Here is a 17,827-nt window from a genome sequence, read left to right as displayed (position 1 = left end):
GAGTTTACAAAGACTGGTTAAGATCAAAATATGAGGAATTAGTTCAAGGCAATATGAAACTGTAGGCAGAAGAGGAGCATATACACAATTTATATAAAAATCCATCAGAAATGAGAAGAGCAGAATGAACCAATGGGTAGAGACCTTACAGACTTCTTCAAACACACATAAGTGGAAGGGTGAATGTAGTCTAGAGATGTGTTGGAGAGAGTCTGAACAGGACATTATAAGTGGAAATAGGGAGACATCCAGGGTCAAGCATGAGTTCTAGGTCTTGACTCTGGGTAACTGGAGCATGGTGAAACCACTTACTAGGATTAGGAATCGAGAAGAGTGTGCTCTGTAGACAGATACAGAACTTGAGGTGATGGGGTACCTGTTCATGCTGAAATATCACATAAAGAGCCCTCGAAGTTGATGCATTTGGCAGTTATCAACATATAGTGCAGAGGTTATTAATTCACTTGCCATTCTCAGAACAAAATTAGGCTCAACCCCAACATCACATATGCTTATATGTGATAAGAGCACTGTCTTATCAGAGCACTGTCACAAATGGCATCTTTGGCAAAAGGCCAGAACTAAGCCCTGAGTACATAGTGTGGGTGTGTGTGTATGTGTGTCTGTGTGCCTTTCCATAGATCATTATGAGATATAGATACAGAGATGAGAAGTTTAAAGATAATATAGGGAATTTTCCAGAATAAAGTAAAGTAAAAATTAGGGATAGTAAAATAATAGCATCAAAGGGATAGATTGTAAAAGATCAGTTGGAAATGGTTATACTATCATTTAGTTAATACCAATTTAATATGCATTGGGTTGACCCTATTACATGTAAAACCCATAATTTATAGGTTAACATTTTCCCACTTGGGATTTAACTGGTTTTAAAATTCTCTTTACATAGTTGATAAAGACAGTGCTCCTGGGAAGATGTTACCTAATCCTGCATGATTTGGAGACAGGTAAATTAGACTATCTCAGTTTTACATCCTAAAAGTACTTTGCCTTCATTGAACTTGCTTGAAAAACTCATATCTAAATGTTAAGGTAGAAGATGCCAAGATGAAGGCATGGGCCTTCATGGGTACAAGGGAACAATGGCTATTTGGACCAGATTTGCTTCAAAAAACTAAGTGCTGACAACTAGGTATGAACCTTATGGCTTTATAGCATCTTGTTCAATTCAGCAAAAGTAAAGTTTTCACAATGGAACTTGGAATTTCACACTGGAATTTCTACAAAATCCAATGTAGAAATAAAGTGCAGAGATATGTCCCCAGCCCTAGACTCCATCTATAAATAACAGTTATTAAAAAAAGAAAATCCATCAAACAAATTAAATAGGAGTTGTTAAATAAATATCAAAACAGGTAAAAGTTTGAAGTTAACCATGTCTGCCATAATGTTCTTCCAGTGATGATGGTTTCCTGTAAAATTTTCACTGTGGTTTGGCAATACTTGCAGAGTTTGTGAAGTCTAAGATCTTCCCAAATTTCTTCCCTGTTACATTGTGTTCCTCTAGTTTATTCCCTGAATTCACATCAAAGATCTTAAAAATGCGTTAGCAGCAATTTAGTTAATGTTTCCTTTGAAACCCCTGTTTGTTGGGTAATAAGGAAACTTTGATAATGAAAATGGCTAATCTATGTATATTTTACTAGGGATATGTTAAGGTTGGATTCTCAATGGGTGAGTGTTTAACACTCAGTCATTTTAAAGCTTCTGAAAAGAACCCTTCTGAAAGCAAGCAGAAAATAAAAATAACATCTAGAGAAAATAGAATCAGGTTACAACAAAGATTTTAAAATGCAGAAAATTTCAGAATAAAGTTTTCCTCTAATATTAGTGAATTTTGATGTTCTGGATATTATGGGTACATAATTTTTATATATTATGGGTAATGCTATATGTACATAATTATTATTTTTTACCATATAAAGTTTTAAGACTAAAACCTTAAACCCAATAAAATAAAAAAGTCTCTTCCTTCTTTATTAAATATAATAGTTGTTGTTTCAAGAATTATCAGTTATAGCTAAAATGCTTGGTAAACTCTACCTCCTCTATCACCAAATTTATCTTTATGCTTTCAATTTCAAAATAAATTACCCACTTAGTATGCAACATATATTATATAGGAATCTTTATTTTACTTAAATCTATAATTTCTGTAGCTCTATAGTGTGCTAATGCCTTCAAGAATATGGGAATATGGAGTTTCACCCAGATTACACTCAGCATGATAGACTCCATGTACATCCATGTATAGGAAAATTTCATGACTTCATCTCTCCTGATGGCTGCATAATATTCCATTGTGTATATGTACCACAGTTTCTTTAGCCATTTGTTGTGGAAGGGCATCTTGGTTGTTTCCAGAGCCTAGCTATTGTGAATAGTGCTGCAATAAATATAGGTGTGAGGAAGGGGTTTTTGTATTGTATTCTTGTGTTCTTAGGGTATATCCCTAGGAGTGGAATAGCTGGGTCAAAAGTCATTTTTGTAACAATCCTCAGAGACAATGAGAGGAGGATTGGAACACCAGCTTACTCCATGAAGCTTACCACAAAGAGTGGTGAGTACAGCTATAGAAATAACTACACAGAGAACTACCACAATCAAGTGAATGAATGAGGGAATTGGAAAGCCTGTCTGGAGTAAAGGTGGGGGTGGGGTGGGATGGAGGGAGATTTGGGACATTGGTGGTGGGAATGTTGCACTGGTGAAGGGAGTGTTCTTTACATGACTGAAACCTAATCACAATCATTTATGTAATCAAGATGTTCAATAAAGAAAAAAAAGGTAAAAAAAAAAAAAGAAGAAGCTTTAATAGCTACATGCCCTGAAAGAATTGACTCCTGATAATTTCCATGAATACTTTAGTCTTCTGAATGTGCTCTCAAAGCATCATCATCATTTTATTCACAGAAAAAAACATATCAAAGCAAAGCAAATCCTCAACCAATGCCTATAATACATGGAAACCCAGGCAGGGAGTAAGTGTTGAAGGTATTGACTGGTTCTAATTTGTATCACTAATAAATAGGTATACCAACAGGTATCTGGGTCTCTCTTTCATATCCAACTGATACATTTGAAAAGTGATGAAGGGCAAGGTACATTCTGCTAGAGGGAAAAATACTGAGAAGAGTACTGAGGGTACAATTACTCACTCATTTACTTATTACTCACTCAATTACTCATTACTCTGCTCAAAAGTACTGAGAGTAATGGGACCAGTTACACTGAGAATAGTATTGGGACCAATTCAAAATTGTGGGTACTTCATGTATCTTAGAGTTCTATGTTTTACAGTTGTATACACAAAAAGATGAACATAACAGTATGTGATATTATCTATTATGACAACCATTCTTATAGTTTGAGATACTACTTTCAAAATAATTTTAATAAGCATATTTACCTCTTCTGTAACTTTCCATATTTCTTGATCATTCCACTGGTCATAGGGATCCAGATTTTTTCTAAATGTTCCATTAAATATAAATACTTTCTGTAGCAATACAAATGAAAAAACATGAATACTATAAACATCTTTGCTATAATACTATAAACATTTGATAAAATATTTCAAAGAGAAACAAACTAAAAATTAGCTGATAAGCATCTATATATACTTACCAGTATTTTAAATTAAAATTTTTGTTATTTGCTTGGTCTTTTTGTTTGTTTGTTTGTTTGTTTTTGGCTACACACAGCTGTGCTCAGTGATTATTCCTGGCTTGCACTCAGGATCACTGAGTGATTCTGGAGATCAAACCTGGATTGGTTGTGTGCAAAGCAAGAACCCTATCCTCTGTACTACCTCTTCAGTCCCTTGTTATCTTTTGTTTGCTTGTTTTGTTTTGTTTTGTTTTGGGGGGCAACACCTGGTGGTGATCAGGAGTTATTTCTGGATCTGAGCTCAGGAATCTCTCCTGGCAAGCTTAGAGGACCATATAGAATGCCAGATATTAAACCCGGGTTGGCCATGTGCAAGGCAAATTCCCTACCCATTGTACTATTGCTCCAGTCCCACCTCTTGGCATTTTTAAAAGAAATGAAATATTAATGAGCAGAAGGATTTTTTTGGTGGTACAATTTTCACCTTTCCTACTTTCTGGATAAAAGAGGTAAAATTTACAAACAGAAATATGGAGCTAAAACCCTAAAATTCCACTATACTATAAACCAAGAAAAAATTAAGGCAAAAAGAAAAATGATATAGCTACATCTAAAGTTCCTATGGAAATATCTAAAATTAAAAATCTTTAGTAAAAAGATATTGCAATCATTGCAAGAAGTAGGAAATTAAATTTTTGTCTTAGCAATACTTATTACATTAAGCAAATATAACATAAAATTAAAGTGAAAATTATAGTTTTATGAAGCATAGTAAACTTGTTGGAACAAATTCCTATTGTGTTAATGTATTGGATTTGTAAATTAGCTTAAGGGATTTTAAAACACTTAAAATTTATGGACATTTACATAAAAGCATGTTTTATGATCTGTAAACTAAGTCATGTTTCTACTTGTGAAACCAGGAAAGACCACAAATTAGGTCTCCATGAGACAGTGTAAGTCAATTATTTATTTAGAAAAACGTACTAACTTAGAGAAAGGAAGGGAGATTGATAAGATCGAGTCAACTGAGGTGACAATCGACAACTGATTTCCTGAAAGGAACACTTCACAACTATTATCCTAAGATACTTTCTTGCCTAATCATTGTCCATTAGATATGACTATTCTAGAAGAACATTTTACAAGAAAAATCTTGTTGAGAAGTTCTGACAAGAAAATAATATTTAGTTTTCTTTCAGTTCATTTGTCAGAAGAAATGACAAATATTCTTGACATCATTGTTTAGAATAAGTTTTCTTTTCTTGTTTTCCTATTTCCTTGGTTAACAGTGTCTTGTAGGAAGAATTGAGAACCAAGTTTCTCAAAGCCTAAGTTTTTTTTACCAATTTCCTCAGCCTTAGGAAAATTACTCAAATGTTCTTCTGACCTGTAACAAGCTATAAAAGGCAAGCTGGCCCTAGTTTCCTGGTGTCCACTTCCTGGCAGAATAAGAACATCTTTACCCTGGGAACCAAGTTCATGGAGAGTAACTTCGGAGACCACATTTCCTGAGACATAGTTTGCAACTTAAACTGAACAGTAACCATCTATCTCAGGAAACCTTGTAAGATGAAAAAAGGCCTGAGTTTATATTTTTAAATCTGCATTGAAACCTCTTTTAGGGACCACCAACAAAGCTTCTAGAACTGAATATGTAATGATTTTAAAATCACAAGATATGAAGGATATAATTATTTACATTCCTTTAAGAAAATAAAGCAAAGAAGCAAATGAAAGTCTAAAGAAGGTAATGAGAGGAGACAAAGGTAATTTTAGGGAAACTATGGTACATTAAATTAAAGGAAAATTAAAAAGAAATAGTTCTAAGAACTCATAGCCATTGATAAGTTAAACAACTGGGTGGCTTTAAGAGCTCATGTCAATTGATACATAAAGTAATTGAGTTTAGTATCTGATATTTAGTTTACTATTATTATTTAGTATCAGAAACCCAAAAGCTTGCTAGTAGAGTATGTTTATTTCTAATTAAAATTTACTTTTCTTTTAGATTGTGACTTATTATAGAGTTCTAGCATTCTTGAGAAAGATGAAGCATAGCAACTGAAGTTCATGAGTATTATAGAATGCTTCAGAAATCTGGGAACAAGGCATAGACTTCAGAGTTCCCATTTGTGGTTGATTTACCATGTGCCAAGTAAGGCTTTCTGATAATGTATTATCTCTTTTCATCTTCATAGAAACCAAATGAAACCTATCCCAATGAAATCACAATTGGGAGGAGTCAAGTGACTTTCGCAAGGTCCCTTAACTGGTAAAGAGCAGAGCTGAAATTCCAAACAGCGGCACGTGACTCCAAGCCTGTCCTCACTACCATGGCGTGGCAAAATTCTTTTCTAATCTGGAGTCAAGATTAAAGGTTGGAGATGTTTAGCTCATTACTTCTCATAGAAGCCGTGCTAGTGGGGCCAGAGTCATAGCACAGTGTTAGGGCATTCGCCTTGCACATGGCTGACACGGGACGGACCCCAGCACCCCATATGGTCCTCTGAGCCTGCCAGGGGAGATTTCTGAATGCAGAGACAGGAGTAATTTCTGAGTGCAGCGTGTGTGGCCCCAAAACCAAAAAAAGAATTTGTGATAGAGCAGCAGTAGTGTTTTTTAGAGCATTACTGCCCACCACAAGATTCAGCTCTTCTTCCCTTCTCTTCTAAATTGATGGGTTTTATATGGCTACAATGTCTTCACAACTTTCAAGGAAACTTTTCAATCCAATGGAAAAGTACGAAAAATGTTTGCTGTAGTTGAGAGGAAAAATTTAATTTTTCTGGAGGACTGGGGTGGAGACTTAATGTGTCATCACATTACATGAAAACAGTCATTAAGGTTAGTACAAAAATGAATCCTGCAAGGAGGATGTGAGGAAAGCAATTTTGGGCTGGATATGAGTTGATAAACAAATCAAATCTGAGTCTAGGGGCTTTTTATTGGAAAATGGGGGAAATGCCACCTTTCTTCTTAAGTTTCTTTTATCTCCACTTGGATATATAGTCCATTCATTTCCTCAATCCAGATATATTAGCTGCCCTAACTTAACTTTCTACCAGATGCTTCCAAATATTGAAACAATCATCAGCCCAATAACCATATATCCCCCAGATATATGTGAAATTCATTCATTTCTGTTTTTTTTTTGTCCCATCCCCTAAATTTATTCATTTCTACCACTGGTTATGCTACCAATAGTTTAAGCCACAAAACTCCTTGGAACATCCCCCAAACTTCCTAATTAAAGTTTTCCTTATCTCTTCTATCTCCCATCCCTCACTCCCTCTCCTCATATTTGGAAATGAAAGCAGTCACTTCAAAGATAGATTACATGGTACCATTAGCCTTTTAACTTTTGGGGGTAGGGATATGGCTCAACAGTAAAGTGAAAACTTTGTATGTAGTACATAATATATTCCTTCTGGGTACAATCTTTTTGCACTGCAAAGACAGACAAGCACAGATCTGTCCAGGGTGCCCGCTTTTGTGCACTTCACTCTGGAGTTACCAGAGTAGATCAGCCTTTTCCTTATAGAATTTTTTATGAAATCCTCTCACACTTTTCCATTTAGGGATATACAACTTTATCCCTTAATTTTTGGATTTAATTTTTGGATCCTACATTTTGGAATTGCCCATATCCCAGCTTGGGTTGTGTGATTTCTCTTCCTTTACATTTAGGGACTCTTTTCACTTCTCTTCTTTAATATTTCTGAATGAAAACTATTTATTTTACTGAGTAAATAACACAACAACTTAGTGACTTTCTGGTATTTTCTGGAGAAAATGTAAAGCCCTTTAGATGGCCTATGGGCTGATCAACATGCTAGTGACTCTATTTTTTGTCTCATGGAGCCTTTCTCCATTGCTTTTTTATTCTAGACTGACTTTTGTGCCCTCAGTTTCCTCACACATTTCATGTTCCCTACTTCTGAAAATTTTATTACCTATACTTTTCCTATGTCCAACTTGAGTCTTCAAGTTTCATATAAAAAGTTACTTCCTCAGAGACATCTTTCTTATCCTGAAAATCAAGTATAGTCTTCCAGTATAGTAGTTTAATTTCATAGCTTATAATGAACATAAAATAAAAAGTTTCCAAGAGCTGGAGCAAAGGTATCATGGGTAGGATGTTTGCCTTGCAAGAGGCCAACATGGATTTGATTCCTAGAACTATATATAGTCCCCTGAACTGTCCTAGAAGTGCTCCCTTGAGCTCAGAACCAAGACTAAGCACTTAGACCTGCCAGGTGTGGACTCCAAAGGAAAAAAAATCAGAGTTCCCAAAGTGTTGGGCCTACCATCCTCCTTAATTATAGAGATATATAAGAAAAATAAATCACTCAGAATAATCACAGAAATCTATCTTCTATTCTACAAATAAGAAAAAGTGCTCCAAATTTCACCCGAGGCAATCATTGCCCCCTTGGAATGTTCCAGACTGCAATCGAGAATAGTATTTCTCTTTGGGAAATACTGATTAAAAATATATGTGAAATTATATATACTTGGGAGCATTTTGTTTTAATTCTTTCTCTTCTACATTATAACTATTATTATGTAACTCTGTTATCAGCACATGGGCATGTACTGAGTACAAGCTCTGTCAGTGTTGCCTGACTGGATAAATGTGATGGCATAAGATAAATTGTGCATATATAATAGCAAAAATTTAGTGTATATTTCTCATCTGGAAAAGTAGATACTATAAATTATAGTCTTTAAAAGAATAATACTAAAAATTTATTAAAAATTAAATCTTACTTCATAATTCAACAAATGCCTACATTTAAAAATAATAACCTACTAATTTATATTCACAAAATATGATAATATTTTAAATAATTTGTGTAAATTAAGTATGGGGAGATAGCTGAGTGGTAAGAGACCTAGGTTTGAACCCTGGAACACATGGTGCTACAAACACTATCAGGTATAGTCTAAATTAAGGTCCCTAGTACCACAAACTGAAGTAGTTTCTCATTTTGGGGTTCTATCCTTGAATTTGGGCAAGTATTACAAAGTAACTTCAGGCCCCCTGAGTGCTACTTGGGAAGCCTCCAACAAAACATGAAATAGATACATTCAAACTACAAATATAGAAAAGGGCTTACAAAAATGAGGTTTTTAGAAATTAAAACAGAATAGAATAGATATGATGCCTCTCAGAAATTCTGTAAATCTTTTCTTTACAGTTTTTTGTGAAACATTCGTATAAAGCTTTGATTTTTATTGTTGTAAAAAGTAACTGGCTGTACTAATTCAATTATTCAAGTTTGTAAAGCGGATCAGACATTTCATTCACATTTTACAAAGAGAATCTGGCACTCTAGCTTCCAGGAGTGCTAGTGAGTAACTTAGTTCTGTTTTCTAAAGTGTTTGAAGTTTCTACAAACTCGTCTCTAATATGGAAAGGTCCTCAAATGTACCTAAATCCTATCTTTCTTGTTTACAAATCAAACAGTCAAGGCCCAAAGAAGTTCTATGACTTGTTTAAGGCAGTACATTCAAGCTGACCTGTTTAACTAGACAATACACCTGTGACGATCGTCACACTTTGCCTCAATTTGACAGGAAGTTGTCACCAATAGGAACATTTAGATATGTGAGCATTTGAAATTAATTTATTGTCATGTATGTATGGTATAAAAAACAGTCTTAAAATTCAAGAAGGAAACGAGAGAAATGTTGTTTAATAGCTGACTAATAGTTTCATATTGTCTCCTCAAACAGACTTAGTAAAGATAATTCAAAAAATCTGTGTGATGTGCTCAGAGCCAATGACATATGACTATGAGGGTCATGATGCATTAGCCTCATCATTTTATTATGTCAAATGAAAACAATGCATCACTGTGGAGTATGCAGTAATTAAGAGCGATACAAGGGAAATAAGTGTCAGGACAGGACATATTTTGAGATCTTGGGCAAATTGCTATTTGTAAGGTCAGAAGAAACAGAAAGGTATAAAAGCAAAAAAGGTTATTTCTTTGATATTTTAGATATTGCTTTCATTTTATTTCTAAAATTATATTCCAATAAAAAAGAAAAGTTACTAAATTTGAAATTTCAGAGAAAAGTTAAGAAAATCAAAGTATTCCTTAGCTTGGGTATTAAACCTATCTATGGAACTTACTTTCTTTTTTCCTTGCACATTTACTTAATTTTACCAATATGTAACTATATACGAAATAATATATATTGTCAATAGACATCCTTGGTATAATTTGGGATACAAGAAGATCTAATTCAAAACCAGGGTAATACACAAGTGTAAGCACCATCTACAATAGCGTAGTCATGTATTCATGAATGCATATCTTGAAGTATTTCTCAATTACTTTCTAAAAAGCTTAATGCAGAGAATAAGATACATAAAATAAAAGCAATTTGAGGAGATATGCTTAAGCAGAAAGGTAAAATTAAAAATTTATATAACACTTGTCCCCTCAATTTTTTGTAGGTTTTACATATTTGGGTTCCTAGATAGAGCACATGATGGAACAAAAATATGTCACCTGGAAATTAAAGGACACTTACTGAAATTGAAAAGAGTTCTTAGAACTTTGCTAATTCTACTGAGAATATTTCTGTGGACAAAAATATAAAAATATTTACAATTATAATTCAAAATGAAACCAAGAGAGTTAGAGTGAATAGGAGAGCAAAGGTTCTCCTTAGATACCCAGTAGATTGTATTTCTGGGTTGTTCAATTTTGCTATTGTCTTAAAGTTGATACATGCATTCTGAATGCTTCATTATTTTTGACCATATAACAACTCTCTGTTAATGTTTGAAGAAACAAAGTATTTAAAATATTTGTTTATTTATTTAACTTGAGGGCCATACTCCATGGAACTCAGGAATTACTCCTAGCCCAGCACTCAAAGATCACTCCTGAATATACTCTAGGTATCATAGATACTGGGCATCAAATCCAGGTAGGCCACATGCATGGCACATAAACTATTTTCACATTCAGCCAGATTTATTGTTAGTCTACCTAGAGATGCTCCTATGATTTTTAAATTTTTTGTTCAAAATAGAGAATTGTTAGATCCTTGATAGTGGGATAATTTAGTTCCTTTTATACAAAGGGAACAATGTGATAATGAAATCAGTAAAAATACATAGAGATGAGGAAAAATTTCAAGAGAAATAAGCATATTCATTTTAAATTTGTTTCCTGTAAAGATATTCCTTGGTATTTATATATATTTTCATATATAAGAAATATTCTTGCACAATAACTCAGAGAGTGTTACTTAGCTAGCAAGGCTAGAGATCTTTTGTGATCTGAATCAAAGAATGACATTTAGAAATTAAATAGCTGCAAATTAGTCTGACATGGTGCAATCTACCAAAGAACAAAAAACAACCATTGCACTTTCTATTTTCAATTTCACTAACTCATGTTTCCAAGTATTTGTTTTTTCAACAGCATCTTTTGTATCTTTCAAAGAATTTCCTAATCTGTTGTCATTGCTAATATGGAGTTCACACTAAAGAACTCAAACAAAAAAATAAGTTATAAGCAGATTTTATCTAAGGGGAAAGGCTATCAAAAGTACTTATATTTTAATAATTGTACTTTAGGGTATTTTAAAATTTTAGAGAGATTTCCCCCCTATAAAAAGATTGCATAGGGGCTAGAGCGATGATGCAGCGTTAGGGCATTTGCCTTGACACGGCTGACCCAGGGCGGACCACGGTTGGATCCCTGGCGTCCCATATGTCCCCAGAGTCAGGAGCGATTTCTGAGTGCAGAGCCAGGAGTAACCTCTGAGCATCACCGGGTGTGACTCAAAAATATATTACATAAATCCAGAGAGATAGTACAGTGGCAGGGATCTTGTCTTGCAAGTGGTCAACCCAAGATCAAACCCTGGGTATGCCATATGGTCCTCCAAAGCACCCCGAGCACAGAGTCAGGAATAACCCCTTAGCACTCCCAGGCTTTCTCCTGTAAGTAAGACCTAGATTGCATAGTATTAGAGGAATGGTACAGGATGTAAGATTCTTGCTTTGCAAGTGATGATCTCCAATTCAATCCCTTGTGCTTCATATGCCCCCAACCAAGTGCTCAAGAGGAGACCCAAAGTGTAGAACCAGAAGTAAGCATTTGAACATTGCCAGTTGTGGCTGACGAACAAACAAATGACACTTTATTGAAGAAGAAAGACAGCAATAAATATTGATATATTTTACTAGGAAATATAGATTCTTGAGTACAAATATTCAATTAATGGTACAATTTTATCCGGTCACTTTTTCTATAAGTACTTTTAGCTTACCTGTGGTATGACTCCAAAGGCTTTTCTCCACTGTTGTAAAGTTATGGAATCCCAAGACACACCATCTATTTCAATTTCTCCTTCAGTATTCAGCAGTCTCAAAAGAGCTGATAACAAAGTACTTTTTCCTGACCCAGTTCTTCCCAAAAGACCCACCTAGAACATAAAAGAGATGTCAATTTTGTGACATAAAGACAAAACACTGTAAATGTAATCTGCCATTACATTTTAAAATATGTTGCTGAAATTATTTATTTTTTAAATGTGTTTTGCTTTTCTTTTTGTTTTTGTTTTTTCATAATTTTGTCTTCCTCTTTTTTGGGGGGCTGACACTAATTTTAAATATGACTATGAGCCTTAAAAGCACCTGAAATATGCCTATCATTTATATTCAGTCTTTAATAAATGAATCAAGGTCATATTCAGGTCTAGTAGCAAAAAGGTTTTCAAAAATATATTGCACAAGCATGCTATTTCACCATCTCTTCCTCAGTGAATAAACACATGAAGAATGGCCATATCAAATTCTTATATCCACCATGATTGACAGGAAAAATAATTGGAGAAAGCATAAAAAGATAATAGGAGAAAAAACTTGTTACCTAAACCCTAGACAGAAAGTGTAGCATGGAAGTAAAAGAACACCATTGATTGCAAAGGATTGGGGTGGGGAGATAGGAGTTATAAAGGATTAACAAGAAACCCCAGTTCTGAGTTTTTGTGCTATTTATATTCAACCCTGGAAATAAGGTGCTTACAATGAAATAGTTTTACAGTACCTGAAAACCAAAAAGCTGCTGAGAAGTTAGTGAATTATGTCAGCATTTATTTTCCATCTCTTACATGATTCCTATTCTCTTTTATGTTTGGCCTTTTGTTTTATTTTATTTGGTCTTTTATTTTTACAGTAGAACCAAGCTAATGGTCTTATTCAATAAATATAATAAATAAATATAAATAAAATAAAAATAAATTCAATAAGTATAATAATAATTTAGTAAGTATTCAATAAATACCGTATTTATTTGGATAAACTGGGAAACAAATAAACAGAAGAACAGATGAATGGATAGTTAGTTTGATGTATTGGATAGCACCTCTGGGTGATCAAAAGAGAGGCGAGAAATAAGAAAGTATACATAAATAATCTTATTTTTTGACTGATTTTCAAATGAACTCCTAACTTTAAAATCTTCTAGAATCTCATATGCTTACTTTGATTTTTGAGTCATTTTAAGCTTCACAAATATATTCACCATATATTGTGAGTTTTCAAACAGCAGTAAATTTTTTATTATTAATTTAAACATATAAATGAGGTAAAGGGATTAAGTCCCTAAAGTCAAAATGATTATAGATCTTAGCTAAAGTTGACATAAGAAATATATTATGGTCTTTCCCTTCCTTAAGAAGAAAACACTGGGGCCCGGAGAGATAGCACAGCGCCATTTGCCTTGCAAGCAGCCGATCCAGGACCAAAGGTGGTTGGTTCGAATCCCGGTGTTCCATATGGTCCCCCGTGCCTGCCAGGAGCTATTTCTGAGCAGACAGCCAGGAGTAACCCCTGAGCACCGCTGGGTGTTGCCCAAAAACAAAAACAAAAAGAAAACACTGAAATTTTTAATATTTCCAATTTTTATAGTACAGTAAGATTGGATTGAAAGGCAATTTTTAAGCCTTTTTATTTTTAAAGTTTTTATCTATTGCTCTGATTTCTTTATATCACTGAACTGCTGGTCATGCAAATGTTTTACACATTTTTTAATAGGGAGGAAACTTATTGATTGGTAATTAATGAAGTCTTTTCTTGTTCATATAATTGTCATGTAATAATTCTTTCCCGGAATTTGTTTTTCCAGGTTTCTCAGTGATCTGTTGAATAAGGCCAGAGCACTTCCTGTAAATAAGCTTTTAAGTTAAATCCTAATTCCAAGTCACTGTTTCTAGTAACTTCAATGCACTTCCTCTCTAAGACTTTTGGATCAAGATAAATCAAAATTTTATGTTAACAGTGTTGAGTTTAGTACTAACTGTAATCACATTGTACCATGAGTAGAACACTTTCAGTACATTCTTATAAGTGTCTTATTCACCACTTTAATGATGCAGCAGAATGAAACATGCTATAATTATTATTCCTCTCTCTGTGGCTTACATAAATCAATATGCAAAGTGAAAAAATTATTGCCCATTTTATAAACTTTTATATTTTGTTACACTCCTGTTTCTTAGTAAAGAATAGTTGCTGAGGATGTTTTTATTAACCAGATTTAAATTACTAAGTAATGCAGCTACTTCACACTAATTTCCATTAGTATGGAATGCCCTGTTAACAAATCAAAAAGACAAAAAAAATCAATAAGAAATTTAGGCATTTACAATGTTATGATCTGAGCTCTTAATACTACTCAGTATTTTAAAGAATATACAAATGGTATATACAGGATATACAAGAATATTAAAGAATATATAAATGGCATAAGTCATACAAATGAAGATAAGCAATTCAGCCAAAAACAGATTATGTATATAAGAAATTAGTTTTTATATCATAATATATTATATTTTATATCACTGGAGTGTCCTGTGAGATATAATAAATCATATCATATTATATATCATCTGCAGCATTTTGATGTTTATCACTACATGTTTATCAGTAAAGACCTGGCTCCAAATTAATCTCTCAATCTACTTTGCATTTTAAGAGAAAAAATAAAAGAATAGCATGGAAAATATTTCATTTTTAAGAAAGTGATCTGTATTAAAACATATGCATACACTATTAAAGCTTTTAAGAAAAAACTAATTGATGGGGCCGGAGCAGTGGCACAGCGGTAAGACGTTTGCCTTGCATGGACCACGGTTAGATCCTCTGGTGTCCCATATGGTCCCCCAAGCCGGGAGCAATTTCTGAGTGCATAGCCAGGAGTAACCCCTGAACATCATTGGTTGTGACCCAAAAACCAAAAGAGGAAGGAAGGAAGGAAGGAAGGAAGGAAGGAAGGAAGGAAGGAAGGAAGGAAGGAAGGAAGGAAGGAAGGAAGGAAGGAAGGAAGGAAGGAAGGAAGGAAGGGAGGGAGGGAGGGAGGGAGGGAGGGAGGGAGGGAGGGAGGGAGGGAGGGAGGGAGGGAAGAAGGAAGGGGGAAGGAAGGAAGGAAGGAAGGAAAGAAGGAAGGAAGGAAGGAAGGAAGGAAGGAAGGAAGGAAGGAAGGAAGGAAGGAAGGAAGGAAGGGAGAGAGGGAGAGAGGGAGAGAGGGAGAGAGGGAGAGAGGGAGGGAAGAAGGAAGGGAGGAAGGAGAAAGGAAGAAAGGAAGGAAGGAAGGAGGAAGGAAGGAAGGAAGGAAGGAAGGAGGAAGGAAGGAGGAAGGAAGGAAGGAAGGAAGGAAGGAAGGAAGGAAGGAAGGAAGGAAGGAAGGAAGGAAGGAAGGAAGGAAGGAAGAAACCTGTGAAATACTTCTATATTTCTCATGAAATAAAAATAAAAACTAGGAATGGGTAGATAACGAAGATTGATTCAAGCACCACACAGCCTTCCAGATATTCCAGGTGTATAGTCCTTGAAGATCTCAACAGATGCCACCTTGGAAGTCTCCAAGAACCATGAGTGGCCCTGTGGCTATAGGCCCATTGGGGCTGCATGGCACCATGTAATCAGGTCTTAGCCCTAAATCATTCATCCGGTTAGTCAAGTCTTGCTGGGAGTGCTCCATGGGTCCCCAGAGCACTACTTGGAAGAGCATCCCCCAAATAAAATAAAACAGAGGCTTTTTTATGTCAAGGTATAATAGGAGCAAATAAAGTAGTAGGGCTCATTTTACTTAAAGTAAATGATATGTACAAAATCTTAAATATAATGAAAAAAATTTTATATAGAACATTGACCTTTCCATCATTTCTCCATGATGTGTTGCTGAGTCTGCATATTTCCCTATATTCCCGTTCTAATGGTTAGCCTTAACTCACAATATGATGGTAATAGGAAATGATTGGGTCATTAGGGTAGATCCCTAACAGGACTGTAACCTTTTAAAAGAAGACCCAGAGAAGATAAATTATACCACACGTGGTCTCTGCTCAGTGAATTTCAACAAACAGAAAACATCAGTAGCTGCAAGAGAGCTGAAAAATCTCCATCTGCTTGGAGATGAAAAAGCACATGAGTCAAAAACAAATTCAAGTAACATCTAAGAATACTTCAGATAACTAGAGAATTATCTAATTTCTTAAAATATATGGTGACAATGAAAGGAGTACAGAACAAAATTTATAGTATTCAATGTAAAAAAAATCTGAAATCAAACAACCTAAATGTCAAAAAACTATCAGAGACTAAATTCAATGAAGAACAAGAAACTAATTAAAAATCAGTACAGAATCAATTAATTAAATTGAAAACAGATGCAGACAATTGTTGAAGAAAAGAAAATCAATGAAAACCAAAAAAATTAATTCCTTGAAAAGATGAATGACATGGATTAGCTTGTAGATGGGCTTAAAAATAAGAAATATTGATATAAATTATTTAGAACTAAGAGAAGCTGGAGAGATAGCACAGAAGTTAAACGCTGGCTTTACATGAAGCTGACCCTCATTGGGTCCTGAAACTGCATATGGTCTTCTGTGTGCTGCCAGAAGAGATAACTATACACAGAGACAGAACAAGCCCGAAAACCACTGTTTATGACCCATAAGACCAAAGAAAATGGAAAATGAAAAATAGGAGAAATAATGTCAGAATATAAAATGTATTCATGTATATAATGTATAATATTATGTGTAAAATATGTAATAAAATAATATAATAAATATATAAACATATAATACTATATGTAAAATATAATACTATAATTATCCTTTATTAAGAAAATAAAAATAAATAATTATATGACCACTATTTTGATAATGCAGATAAAATTAATTTAAAGATATAATGTGTCTAAATTTTTACACAGTAAGTAGGCTATCTGAATTAGCATACATTTTTAAAGATACTGAACCAAAAATTTTAATCTTTATAAAAAGAAGGCATTAGGTTAAGATAGATGGACTGATAAATTTTGTTCTTTTTTTTGTTTTTTTTATTTTTGTTTGTTTGTTTTGGCCACACCCGTTTGATGCTCAGGGGTTACTCCTGGCTAAGTGCCCAGAAATCGCCCCTGGCTTGGGGGGACCATATGGGACGCCGGGGGATCAAACCATGGTCCTTCCTTGGCTAGCACTTGCAAGGCAGACACCTTACCTCTAGCGCCACCTCACCGGCCCCCTTTTTTTCTAACATTCTATGGTTCCAACATTAAATGACATCAAACTTGACAGAGATGTCACAGATCAGTATTTCCCATGAATCTGAATATGAAAATTCTAAACAGCATCAGCAAATAAATTCCAAAATTATCTAAAGAAAAATCATACACTGTAAATGATATTTATACTAGATATTCCAGATCAGTGTAACATCTGAAAATCCACTTACTCATTTGGATTTGGGCTTGGTTTTGGTCTCCCTAGTTGTACTATTCCTAGTTCTAGGCTCAAGAATTGCTCTCTAAAGTGTTCAGGGCAAAACATGAGTCTGGGTATCAAACCTGAGTTTAATTAATTCTCTCTGGTCTAGAATTCATTTATCAAGAATAAATAAGCAAATAAAAAGAATAAGAATTACATGCTAATGTCAGGAAGTGCAGAACATTTTAACAAAACTCAAATGCAATTTTTGTTCAAACTCTCTAACATTAGGAATAGAGGATACAGACTCCAGAAATTCAAAACTTCCCTGCTAAGCTTAAGCAGAAGTGAGGCAAGAACATACTCTTTCGACCCCTTTTCACAATGTACTGGGAATTGTATATTGCAAAAAAAGCAAGAAAAGGATACAATAGACATACTGAGA

General features: G+C 34.4%; 1 protein-coding gene across 1 annotated transcript in view; it reads right to left on the bottom strand.

Annotated features, from left to right (window-relative positions):
• Positions 1 to 17,827, bottom strand: part of CFTR (CF transmembrane conductance regulator) — a gene marked incomplete at its 5' end in the record, with an annotated part of 147,980 nt that overhangs the window by 9,483 nt on the left and 120,670 nt on the right. Inside the window, 2 exons of the mRNA XM_049778966.1 lie at positions 3,431 to 3,520; positions 11,935 to 12,090. Of these exons, the coding sequence (XP_049634923.1) occupies positions 3,431 to 3,520; positions 11,935 to 12,090 (246 nt within the window). The remainder of the gene's footprint in view (positions 1 to 3,430; positions 3,521 to 11,934; positions 12,091 to 17,827) is intronic.

The sequence above is a fragment of the Suncus etruscus genome, chromosome 1, assembly GCF_024139225.1.
Source record: "Suncus etruscus isolate mSunEtr1 chromosome 1, mSunEtr1.pri.cur, whole genome shotgun sequence".
Taxonomy (NCBI): domain Eukaryota; kingdom Metazoa; phylum Chordata; class Mammalia; order Eulipotyphla; family Soricidae; genus Suncus; species Suncus etruscus.
The sequence above is the reverse complement of the archived record's forward strand: the minus strand, read 5'-3'. Positions and strand labels throughout refer to the sequence as shown.